The 12656-nt window shown below is 48.0% G+C and overlaps 1 protein-coding gene across 1 annotated transcript in view; it reads right to left on the reverse strand.

Annotated features, from left to right (window-relative positions):
- Nucleotides 1–736: 736 nt before the first annotated feature.
- The window catches only part of TACR1 (tachykinin receptor 1), a 159363-nt gene continuing 147443 nt past the window's right edge, over nucleotides 737–12656 (reverse strand). The window contains exons 4-6 of the mRNA XM_037064929.1: nucleotides 6414–6564; nucleotides 4537–4733; nucleotides 737–3615 (exon numbers count right to left, since the gene is read on the reverse strand). Of these exons, the coding sequence (XP_036920824.1) occupies nucleotides 3324–3615; nucleotides 4537–4733; nucleotides 6414–6564 (640 nt within the window). The 3' untranslated portion in view covers nucleotides 737–3323. The remainder of the gene's footprint in view (nucleotides 3616–4536; nucleotides 4734–6413; nucleotides 6565–12656) is intronic.

Here is a 12656-nt window from a genome sequence, read left to right on the forward strand (position 1 = left end):
ACTGCTTCCTCCCCTTCTCCGCAGGCATCTGTTCCGCCCCGTGGTCTCAGGACTCCCCTGCCTCCTCCAGCTTCCTTCCCTCTTTATCTTTCCCAGGAACTTCCCCCAGTCAATCTCTTGGGCTTCTTACTCTGTCTTAGCATCTGCTTCTGGGAGGACCTGACCTGACACAGCTCTTCACCTGTGGCATCATTGTCACTTCACACAATCCCACCTTCCCTTCCCAGATCCTTACTTGGAAACAGTCCCCACACTTTGTCAACTCACTTTGCCACAGAGTTAGGATTCTGCTGGGTGTTGGGTTTCATCCTTCTGACTATGCAAGTGGAGAGGGTTCAGCGGACCACCCTACCCAGCCTCCCGGAGGGGGCGGAGTTTCCCTGGAGATAAGACAGTGGCATGAGATAGTCAAACACATACTTTATTCTCTATGGAAATTCTTTCCAGGATCCCAGGCTGGAAAATGGAAGTCTCAGGAACAGCCCTGCTTACATACAGGATCCTTCCGGAAGGCCAGGTCAACGAGATCAGCTCCTGAGCCCTCTTTCCCTAGACTGCCTTTCAGTCCTTCCAAGAGAGAAGACATTAAAGCATTTCTCAGCAGTCTGGTGTTGTGGGAGAGGACAAGGACTCCTGCTCCTTAGATCTTCCCTTAAAAGGTCCCCCTCCCCACCCCTTAAGAACTATGGTCTGACTGTGAGTCCACAATATACAACGGCTCCTCTTTTTTGAAACAATGAGGAAGAGGAGAGGTTGGCACAATACAGAGAACACACTGACAGCAACTGGATCCCATATTTTGGAAGTAACACAACAAAGATTGGCCCCATGACATCTTATGTTCTATTCCTACTACTGAACAGTACACCAAGGAAAGAGACTTAGGAGAGACACTCAGGAGCGACACATTTCTGTGAGAATGAGCCCCATTCACAGCGCAAATCACGGTGCTTCTCACATGTGGGAGCTGATGACATGTCTGGTAAGTGACATGGGTGTTGGAGAGTGAGTCAGAGAAAGGCTTGCTGGGCTGCTTCGCAGGGGCTGTTTTGCCGTATTTGAAACAGTGAAGTACCACCCCACACTCTCACAATGTCAGTGACGATGCTGTCTGACCACGTCTCGCTAGGTCCCCTGGGCTGATTGGTGGCCCCCCTTAGAATTGTCCCGGAGAACTCTCACTGCACAAGGTTCTCTGAAGGTCTCAGCCCTTGGCTTGATCACACATATTGACTGCGGGTCTTTAGAGTCCAGGGGAGGCTCTGCTCCTCAGCTGCCTCTATGCTGCTGCGTGGACTCAACCCACCAGGACTGGTGAGTCAGCAATAGCTCCTCAAGAGCGGAAGGAGCATGTATCCCCAGCTCAGAGCCAAGTCCAGGGCAAGTACTCAATGATCCTCAGTGCTGAACTCAACTCCAACCTCTTCTATAGAGAGAATGTCCCCAAGTCCTTGATGCTTTCTTCTTAAGTTCTCCTAATTATGCCAGTCCTTTATGGAGTCCTGAAGAGAATCATCCACACATAAATGGCACAATTCTTTATCGGAAGTGTAACTAATGCTTTTGGCACTGAGTTTTGTTGTCCCTAATTTATGTCTTCTGTTCGTATATCTGCACTGAGCTGGCTTTACTTAATTTATTTGATCCTTCCCACAAGGCTTTGCCAAGTACGGTTCTCAGGTCCTTCCCGCTTATACAACAACCCTGCCCCAGCCCTGCCTGGCGTTGTGGCCTGGCAGGGTTAGTGCCAGCAGGGCTGGTGAGGCTATAAACCTGAGGAGAGTGCTGCTGTCCCTCCACACCATGGACGCAACACCTGTGCATCCTTCTTCAAATGATGAGGAGGACATTCATGGATGTTACACGAGGCTTCTGCTTTCAGCCACTTCAGGACAAAGTGCAGATCTGGGAGACAGAAAGGAACTGCATACTCACCTGATGGAAATCCCAAAGCTGTACTGGGACATGAAGCATAAGTTCATGGATCTTGGTAGGTGAACTGTTCAGTGTGTTGGTGAACTGGGTCAGTGTGTTGTCCCACCTTCCATAGACAGGAGGCCAGCAAAGCCAGGGTGGCAGGAAGGGGGAGATTCGGGAGCCTAAAGGGAAGATGCAAAGTGTCTTCTTCCCAGAGGTGCTGCTGCTGTGTGCAGCCCCTTTGCTCACTGGGCATCAGAGCACATGCCTGATGCTAGTGTAAAGCTAATGCCTCTGTCCTAAGACGCTCAAAAGGCCGGACCAGGGATTCCACAAATTGGTTATCCTGATATTATCTCCAGCTACAGGCTCTGCCTGCTAAAACCTGGTGGAGAGGTTTTGACACCAAGTGCTCAGCTCTGTTAAAGACTAAAGCCTTCCAGGAGGAAAAAAGCACTCATGTTTTATGACCAATCCTCCGATGTCTGACATGGGTGTTGACACAAGGTCGTAGCGGTTGCTGCTTCCCTAGGAGCTTGGTATTGAGTCAGTAGACTCTCTTCTCCTATTCTTTCTGAGACCACCAGTTGTTGGTGAAATAAACAAAAAACTGATGCAATAATTGAACCATTGAATGTTAAAATTTGAGGGACACTTAGATGATCTAGTTCAGCCCCACAGTTTTGTAAATAAGGAAAGAAAGGCTCAGACAGATTAAGCACAGCCCAGCTCTCCTGACTCGTGGCCCATGATGGACACTCACTGGTACTGGGGGCCATGTTCGGCTTGCATCAGTTCCTTAGGACAGTCTCTGGGGACATAATGCAGATGAATCTGAGGCTCTCAGTCCCATGATATTTAAATACCCTAAAATATCAAGATGACAAAAAGAGACGGGCTTTGTATTCTTCTTGCAAGCACTTGGGGGTTAAATCTCTCATTCAGCTTTTCTGGGGTTCCTCCTTTGCCTCCTCCAGCTGAGGGAGAATAATTTGAGCTTGGCCGAGAATAACTTTACTGACATAAGACAGAAGCTCCAGGCAAACAGGACAGTGAGACCTATTGTTACATCGCAGGATTCAACTTGAAATGAGTGCTCCCATGCAACCAAAGTTTATTCTAGAACCATGGAATGGACTGTAGAGAACATTGAGTATGACCTTCCCATTTATAGGCTCCGAGAAGTTGGATGATTTGCCTTGGGTAACAGCATGGGGGTGGCAATGACATGGAAGAATCCAAGTTTTTTGACTCCACGATGGAATGTTTTTCCTAAACCATTGCAGTGTTTTTCACAAGCCCCAATGTTAGGGGTTTCTGATGGTTTTCAGACCAAGGAATTATTCATGCATGAAGAGAAGCAGGACAAAGACAATGGTGGCTGCCCCTGCTGAAGGCCCCGGGGTCTAGGAGAGCATGTTGGAGTAGAAGCTGAAGCTCTCTGTCATGGCCTTGGAGTTGCTGCGAGAGGATCCATTGGAGGTCAGGTCCAGGGATGAGGGCGTGGCCTTGGGAACGTCCTCGAGCTCCTCCTCCTGGTTTCCCACCACCGTGGAGACGGTGGTCTCCAGGCGGCTGACTTTATACACACTGCTCTGCGTCTGGAGGTACCGAGTGGATTTCATTTCGAGCCCCTCGTAGTCTCCCGCACTGATGAAGGGGCAGCACCGGAAGGCATGCTTGAAGCCCAGCCGGAACCTGGAGGGAGAGCAGACGGAGAGGTAAGCTGGGGCGTGGCCAGCTTTCAGAGGGCCTTCCCACCGCGGCATGAGCCCTTTAACTCGTGGCTCTGTGTTCTTATTTTTAAAATTAATTGAGAACTGGAGACATGCTCACCTCATGGAAATCCCAAAGCTGTACTGGGACATAGAAAGATTTAAAGGTTGGTCATTAAAGCCAAACCCAGTACTAGAACCCAGGTGCGGGTGACACATGTCTTTCCTGAGGGCGGCCACTGAACTATGCTGCCTCCACTGCTGCGGGGTCAGCCAGCTGTGGGTCACTCAGCATCGAAATAAAACATTCACTGTGGGTTTACTCTGTGGACGATACTGTGCTAGTAACTATGCAGTAAAAACATGACCATTCAGTTCCTTCCTTCCAGTGGCTCACTGTCTGAAGGATGACTTTCTGCCAATCATGATCTTTTAGTGTGCCTCTCCCGAGCTCACTCTCACACCACTCTGTCTGTGTCCACACACAGTGCCTGTGCGATGAATGCACCAGGCAGAGCGCGCAAATGCACAACCACAGACCGGATCCATCGAGTGGACCTGCCTTATACACATCACCCACAGAGGGTCTTTTTTGTTTATTTTTTTCAATCTTCATCCCACTCTCATTAACTTAGTTGACAGTGTTTGAAACTTATATGATATCACACAAAACCATGGATTTCTGGTTCCTTTTGGAAAAGAAGAATATGTCCACTTTGGGCTTCTATTCCTGCAGTGGTGATCATCAGCAGGGGTTGAGTAATGTGGCGCTCAGTTTGCTACAGTCCCTACCAGTCCCTGTTGTCTCACAGGCAAATTTGATCATTTCGTTTCACTGCTTGGTGGTTATATAGACAGATGGTCTTGTGGCCCCTGGAAAGAGTGTGGGAAATGGGGTTCTCACCTGTCATTGAGGCAGCAGTAGATGATCGGGTTATACATGGTGGAGCTCATGGCCAGCCACATGATGGCCAGGTAGACCTGCTGAATAAACTTCTTCAGGTAGAGCTCTGGGTTGATGTAGGGCAGCAGGAAGAAGATGTGGAAAGGAAGCCAGCAGATGGCGAAAGTGCACACCACGACGATCATCATCTTGACCACCTGGCAGAGGGTGAGACGGGTGAGACCACTGGCACATTCTCCTTTTCTCATGGCTACTTTCGTTCTTCTCCCACCACTCCCTCACTGCACACAGTGCACTGTGGGGTGGGACGTATTTCTCAAAATCCATTTTGAGGAGGAAGAAAGACCTTTTATATGTGTTTTTAGGGCTTGGGTTATGTCAGTGGTTCCTAGAGTTTGGCCCCAGGACTCACTCAAGACCTTGTCAGAAATGCTAATTTTTGGACTCAACCCAGACTTGCCAAATAAGACTCTCCGAGAGTGGGACCCAGACTTCTGTGTTTGACAAGCCCTTCCAATGATTCTGGTGCACACTGATGTTTGGGAATCCCTGTGTTACATCATCCTCTGGGCAATAAGTGAAGAAGCCAGGGGAGACCAGATTAATGAGCCAAGGGGAATGGGGGTCCAAGAAGCAAAGACTCAGGAAGCAGGGAGATACCAGAGGGGGAGAGGCAGTGAGCTAGGGCAGCTCTTTGCTTGGAGTCTCAGCAGGAGGGCAGGAGAAGGGAGAGGGTTTGGACAGCGGCCACAAGGGACCATGTGATGTTTAAAGGGAATTGATAAGGTTTTATGAACTCTGGGTGATATAACCACTTCCCTCTTTCCCCAATAAACCAGCAAAGAACTACCTAGCCTCCACACAATAAAATTCTATGCAAACATGAACCTAAAGGAAAAAAAAGAATGAAGAATCTCTTTACATATTGGGGTTTGAAGGTCTTTTGGATATTTTTAAGTGCAAAAGAAGTGAGGGGCAGAAAGTGTATATTTACTATTGTGTGAAAAAGAAGAAAGTAATTTATATTTATTTGGGATATAAGCACATTATAGTATTTGAAAGGATTAATTAGAAACAACGGTGGCTACTATGGTGAATGGTGCTCATGAACTTGGGAGCTGGGTGGAGGGGGAACCTAGACAGGAGGGATTCTTTTCATGGTGAGACTCTTCATGTGGATTTTTAGCTTTTCATTTTGAAATGATTTAAAACTCCGAGCAAGTAGCAGAAATAGAGCAGAGAGTTTCCAGCTTCCTCTGGTGACGCCACCTGACAGACCCACGCCGTGTGATCAAAACCAGGGTGCCGGCATCAGTGCGGCACTGCGGTTTGTGTGTGGGTGCCCCGTGCTTCACGGGCCCCAGTGGGGGAGCAGTTCCGGGAGATTTTATCACTCGTACAGGTGCGTGAGAGCCCTGCCACAACCAGGGACAGACCTGCTCCAACACCACCCTCCGCACCTCCGACCTGGTGTCCCCCGTCATACTGCTCTTCCTTTGAATACAGTATGTTTTATGTTTTCACCAAGTGACTGTATTGTTTTGCTATGTGTTAAATAAGTGAAAGAGGACTGAATACCTTTTTAATGCTTTCGTAGTTAAATGCTGTGTGTGTGTGTGGATGTGCGTTTTAATGGCTTGACCGGTCGCAGTTACCCGTAAGGCAGGAGCAAGGTCATGCCCATACACACAGACCTAGGTTACCAATACATTAAAGAGGGCCCCCTCCTTCTCTTCCCCTCCTGTCCCCTCTGCTGTTCCCTAGACCCAGGGGGGCTCTGTGCCTGCTGTCTCTGAGCTTTCTGAGGCTCTGGACCCATATGCTTGCAGCCTGGTGTCTGTGCTGGGGTGGGTTAGGGCTGCCTGCCCCTTGCTCACCTTGCGCTTGGCAGAGACTTGCTCCTGGTATCGGTCAGAGGAGTCCCCGGGAATCTCACTGGCCCACAGCGTAATTCCCACTACGGTGTACGCATAGCCGATCACCAGCAGGGGGAGGAAGTAGATCAGAACAGGCAGGCAAATGTGGTACCTGCAATAAAGTGGATGCGAGGGGTCAGTCTAAGAAATAATGGCTGATCAAGGCTGGGCAGCCACCTTTCTCAGCATTTGCCATTAATGAGTTTGGGTGATAAGACCCACCCCAGGGAGGCTTGTCACCTGCAATGGATAAGTGGGTGATACATTAATGGATAAACTAGAAAAAGCAAATCTCTTCAACTTATACATTTCTAGTGGCTTTTTCCATAATGAAGATTCCTGTTCAGATTGAAAAGAGGATAAACATGGATTAAAGAGAATTGAATCCATTGTATACCTATGGCAATCTTAGTTAATGTTGAGTTCAATATTGCTGTCATTCTCCTTCTGCCCCCAGCCCCCATGCAGCCTCAGGCTTCATTATTATAAGTAGATGCTCTAGAAAGAAGGGGGTGATTGTACCACTCAGCTGATACATTTCACGTTACACTTAGCCGTGATTTGGGTGCAGGGATGCAGACCAGCTGGTGCCTTCAGACAAGAGCCACCCTGATGGTTCTGAGCCCTAATCCATTTTATCTGACAAATGAAGTCACAGCACAAGAATAATTAGCTTGGAGAAGAGAGATAAGACTTATCCAAGACAGGGAGCAGCAGAAAAAAACCACGAAGTGTAAGCCACTCCTAAGTCCGGTTCTTAAACATGTATCTCCAGAGGGAAGCTCCCTGGGTCTCTGAGTCACCACCTGGGGTTTAGATAGCAACAGACTTAACTTGACTGGGACATGGGCAAGAAATAACGCTTTGCCCGTTGGACTGCTGAGCCTTCGGGGGCGCCCACAGTGGCACAGTTCATCCTGCTGTTTCAGACAAGGCTCTTTCTAAGGAGCACATTCAAATCAGTTTTTTTGAATTTTTAGGCAGGATATTTTTTCTCAAGGCAAGTCTGGCTAGTCATAGCCCTTTCCTCCGATGTGAGTTTAATGGCGAGGCTCAGCATGTCTAACAGTAATGACGATAATAACAGCTAATACTTTAGGAGGTTTACTCTAGGCCACGGTGTTAACAATGTTGGTGACGGTGTCCCCAGCAGAAATGGGAGTGGGATCTCACTGGGTGACCAGCACAGTGCCAAGCATTTTGCTAGCATTATCCCATTTAATCCTGAAAATAAGTGATGGGGTGGGTACTTCCATGATCCCAGTTTGTAGAGGAGGAAACTGAAGCTTAGAATTTAGTTAAATTGTCTATGTTCACAGCTGGTAAAAAGAGGAGCTGGGATTAGAATGCAGATACCAGAATCAGCTCCTTGCCGATGAAAAAAAGTCACACAATGATCTTTTCTTCCATTCTGATTATGCTTATTCTCCACAGGGAATTTTTCCCAATGAGGGCAAAGCGTTCAATTTCTCCTTCACAGATACTCTGTTTCCAGCCATTTCTCTGCAAAGCCCCACGGTTTAATACTCAAAGCCAGGCCTGTGAATATTACAATCTGTAGCCTGAAGACACTTGGAGAGTTTTTAAGTAACAAGCCACAGATGTAGCCAAGCAGGGGGTGAAGCGTGTCCAGTCTGTGCAGACAGGCTGTCCCTGTCTCTCCAGACATTCAAGGTCCCTCTTCACTGTCACTCCCTTTGTGAGCCTCTGGGCTCTCCAGCTGCAGGCGGCAATTGCACACTTGCTTCCTACCTGGTCTCAGCCCCCTTCCCCACTGCTGCAATCAGAGCAGTGGCTGTGAATTCTGAGGACCCCCAGGCTGTACCTACCTTTCCCGCCTGTAAGGACAGCCTGCCTCATGCTCAACACTTTAGTTGAGCTTACCGGGGTCACTGCCTCAGAGCACCGAGGGCCCACGTTGGAGTCAGGGACGTGATGGGAGACACGATAGACAAGTCACCCACACTCCTTACCTTACACCAGTGGTCCTCCAACTTGACACAGCTGGTGGGCTTATAGTATAAAGGGTGTCAAACTCATTTTCACCAAGGGCCACATCCGCCTCACAGTTGCCTTCAAAGGGCTGAAGGTAATTTTAGGACTGTATAAATGTAACGACTCCTTAACTAGGGGCAAGGAACTCAGCGTTGCTGCCAAGTAGAAACAAGGTGAAAGGCCAGATAAAACAAGGCGGAGGGCCGGATTCTGCCTGTGGGCCTTGCGTTTGCCACCTGTGGCTTATACAAACAGAGAGGGCTGAATCACACCCAGAGTTTCCAGCTTTGCACTTGGGCCTGAGAATCTGCATTTATAACATGTTCTCAGGTGATGCTGCCGTTCATCTGGATTTAGTCTTGGAGAAACACTGTCGTGCACAGTCCCTGAGCACATGAGAATCACCAGGGGAACTTTCAAAATGATCAGGCCCCACAGACATTCATTTAACTGGCCTGCATGTGGGAGCAGGATCCCATATTTTAGAGAATCCTTGAAGTTATTCTGGTATACAGCTAGCATGGAGAACTGCTGTTTCAGACCCAAGTCTGCAGGCCTGTGGGGACTCTACTCTTGAGATTTTATGACTTTGCTAAAGTGTGCATTAACCTCATTTTCTAGCTTCTGCATCTGATGCTTTAACAACTCCCCAGGCCAGCTCTTCCCTAGAGATGACTCCCTCTCGCATGTCTTCCACACATGAACTAACCAATCCAGAACCCAGAGCAGCGCCATGCACAGTAGCCAAAGGTGGGAACCACCCAGATGTCCCTCAAGAGATGAACAGATGGACAAAAATGTGGCCTATACGTCGAATGGAGTATCATTCAGCCTTAAAAAAGGAAGCTTGTCTGACACATGCTACTACAGCATGGGTGAGCCTTGCAAACATTATGCCCAGTGAGTAAGTCAAACACAAAAGGACGAATATTGCGTGACTCCACCTGCGTGAAATATCTAGAATAGGCACATTCTCAGAGACAGACAGTAGATTAGCTGTTGGCACAGGAATTGTCAGGATGAAAAGTTCTGGAAATGGATGGTGGTGATGGTCGCACAATATTGGGAATGTAAAATAGTAAACTTCGTTATGTATACTTTATCACAATAAAAGAAATTTAATGAAAAAGATAACACTTCCGATGAGCTGGGTCTCACAATTTGCAGCATCCTGCCCCCTCCAGGTAGTCCTCAGCAACACCCCTCTCCAGAACAAACAAGCAAGCAAGCAAACGGCCCGGAAGGGTTGATGTGAACAGGACCAAAGGTTAAACACATCCTCCTGCATCTTGCTCAGATAAAGACATAGCAAATACTCTATCCAAACAATGTCTAAGTTATCGGGAATTTGAAATGATTGTAGACCAAATGAATAAAATTCCATCATTAAAAAAATAATACTAAATACATTTATTCCTCCTGAACACTTTTTTTGGAGAAGGTTTTTTTTTTTTCCATATCCTTGTAGTTAATTGGAAGTAACTCTGTTTTTTTTTAATTTCTTGCCAAAATTATTATTTAGAGAGCTGGTCAGTGAACCTAGTGTAATTGTGTTTTGTACAGCTTCATGCATTTTTTGGCTCTTGGATGTGATATTCCCTAGATTCCTGACAGGCATGGTTTTAGCCATTCTCAGAGTTAACATCTGTCTTTGGAGAAGAGATCAGGGGTCGGTCAGGAATGCACCAGAAATGAGCCAGAGAAAGCATCCGGACTGACTGCAAGGAATGGTGGCAGAAGGGACGGCTTGGTTCCCACTTGATCAGATGTGCACTGATTTTGATGGATAGACCCTGCCATTGAACTTATCACCTTCCTCTGAAGGAAGGTGCATGCAGCAACTTCATGTCTTTGTTCTCTCCAGGTTATTCCTCTAAGCAGTCAATTGGGCTTGATACATTTTACAGGATACACTTGCAGAATACAGATGGTAGAGCCTCAAGTCCTGCAGATACCATCCTGTCCTTAGCGCCTTGATGCCTTAATGCTCACTAATCCAAGTTCACTGACGGCTCCCCAGGCTGGAGTCCTCTCGTCATCCAAGCATCAACAGTTCCAGTTTCTGAGATAATCCTCAGCATTTGAAGTGAAGATAGATACACGTGTTAAATGGTACCTAGGGTGCCCCTAACTGGTGTGGCTCAGTGGATTCAGTGCCTGTGAACCAAAGGGTTGCCAGTTTGATGCCTGGTCAGAGCACATGCCTGGGTTGCTGACCAGGGGCCCAGTAGGGATGCTTGAGGGACAACCATACATGGATGTTTCTCCCTCTCTCCTTCTCCTTCCCTTCTCTGCTTTCTAGAAATAAATAAATAAAATCTTAAAAAGTAGTATCTAGGGTGTCTTCTAATGAACTTCGGGGAGAACTTCCTGTGCCATGGGGTGGTGGAAAGAAGCCAAGAGAGCAGGGCTCTGGGTTCCCCACCCTCCCTCTATGAGACAGCTTTGCTGGGTTTATACATTGGCTATGTGTGGATAATTTTGTTTGACGGTGGTAGGGGTGGAAGATTGCAGCTGTTACAGAGAGGCTGGAAAGCACTGATGTAATTCCAGTCCCTACTCAGTGCGTAAGTCCCCTCTGCAATACCTGTACGTCGCCGTAACCTGCTATCTTTTTCTCGAATACTCCCTGTGACATGCTGGTCACTAGCTATAAAGCCAGCTCCATCAGGGATGTCCTGTGGCTGGTTAGAGATGCATGTTCTCAGGCCCCACCCCGATGGACCAAATCAGAGTGTGCATTTTAACAAGACTACCTGGTTATTCGTGTGCTAGTTCCAGTTTGTAGCACAGGGCTCTCACTCCTGGCTGCACACCACCTGGGGAGCAGCAGAAAAGCCCTATGTGTGGGTCCCACTACAGAGATTCTGGTTTCAGATTGGTTTGTAGCACAGCCTGAAAATCAGAGTTTTAGTAGCTCCCCAGGGGATTCTCCTCTGCAGGCAGGGCTGACTGAGTCACTGTCATTGAGCAGCAGTCACTTCTGCTGCTGGCTGCGACTGACACATTGCTCCTCGGACTGAATAAAACCTGTGGTCCTGCAGCTTTCACCACGTCATCCTAGGTCATGAGCAACAAGCTGAATCCGCCCCCTGATCCTGCAAACTGAAGGCAGCCTGCCCTTCCCCAGAGCCCTCTTTGCATCTCCGACTTCTCAGCCATCCCTCATTTGACATGCGCGGAACAGCTTCATCTTCCTGCTCTTCCTCCAGCAGCCCTCAGGCTGTCTCTTCTGTAAGCACGATGCTATTCACCTGCTTGACATTTTACTTCCTGCAAAAAATTGCCTTTTTTGCAGGTAAAGGGGGTTTCTTTGTAGTAAAGGAAAGCAAAACCCTTATATTTCTTGGTTCAGTTTTACTTTCAGACTTCAGAGCCAAATCTCAAAACCCTGGCAGTCCTGTTGGAGGTGACCTACTAATTAATAATCATATAGATGGCCCTGTGCTCTGGGCTGGGGACAAAAAGGTGAGTCCCTGCCTTTGGTCTTTTTCCGGAAGTTTAGCCTGTGGTGGGGACAGAGAAGTGATTGACAGTAGGCAGCTCTTCAGAAGGAGTGGAGACATTGAGGAGGGGTATCAGGGGCCTTTATAAGTATATATAAAATGTGAAAAAAATAGAAATATGTAAAAAAAGTGAAAATTACCCTGAATCCAGTAGGTGTTTTGTTACCAAGTGAATAGAGGGTAAAGAGAATGCAAAAGTGAGTGTCTCAATCCAACTGGTCAGAGAAGCTTCCTGGGAGAGGTGCTACGTGGCCAGGCCCTGAGGAAGAAGCAGGAAAAGAGCAAGTGCGAAGGTACGAGGGGAGATCTTGGCGTCTTGAGGGTGCTGTGGTATGGTTGGGACTGAATGGAACAGGGCTGTGTGAGGAAGCGTCAGGAGTCTTGGCCAGAAAGGTGGACAGAAGCCAAATTGTGAATGGCTTTTAGCACAGGCTGAAGACTTTGTAATTCACTCCGAAGGTGATGGAAAATGTGAAGCAGTTTTAAATAAGAGGAGAGTGATCTGATCAAATATTTGGCGGGGTGCAGGCAGAGGTGGGTGGGGGGGGCAAGGTGGGCAAGGCGAGAGGCCCCAGCCCCTAGGGTGCTGTGTGGGGATGCAGGCAGGAAGTGACAGTGACCTGGGCCAGGGCCACGGCAGAATGGATGGATGGAGGAGGGGAAGGGCCTCAAGGGGTGCTGGAACTGAGAGGAAATGCTGGCT

The sequence above is a fragment of the Sturnira hondurensis genome, unplaced genomic scaffold, assembly GCF_014824575.4.
Source record: "Sturnira hondurensis isolate 20B ecotype Veracruz unplaced genomic scaffold, ASM1482457v3 Scaffold0015596, whole genome shotgun sequence".
NCBI classification, from domain to species: Eukaryota; Metazoa; Chordata; class Mammalia; order Chiroptera; family Phyllostomidae; genus Sturnira; species Sturnira hondurensis.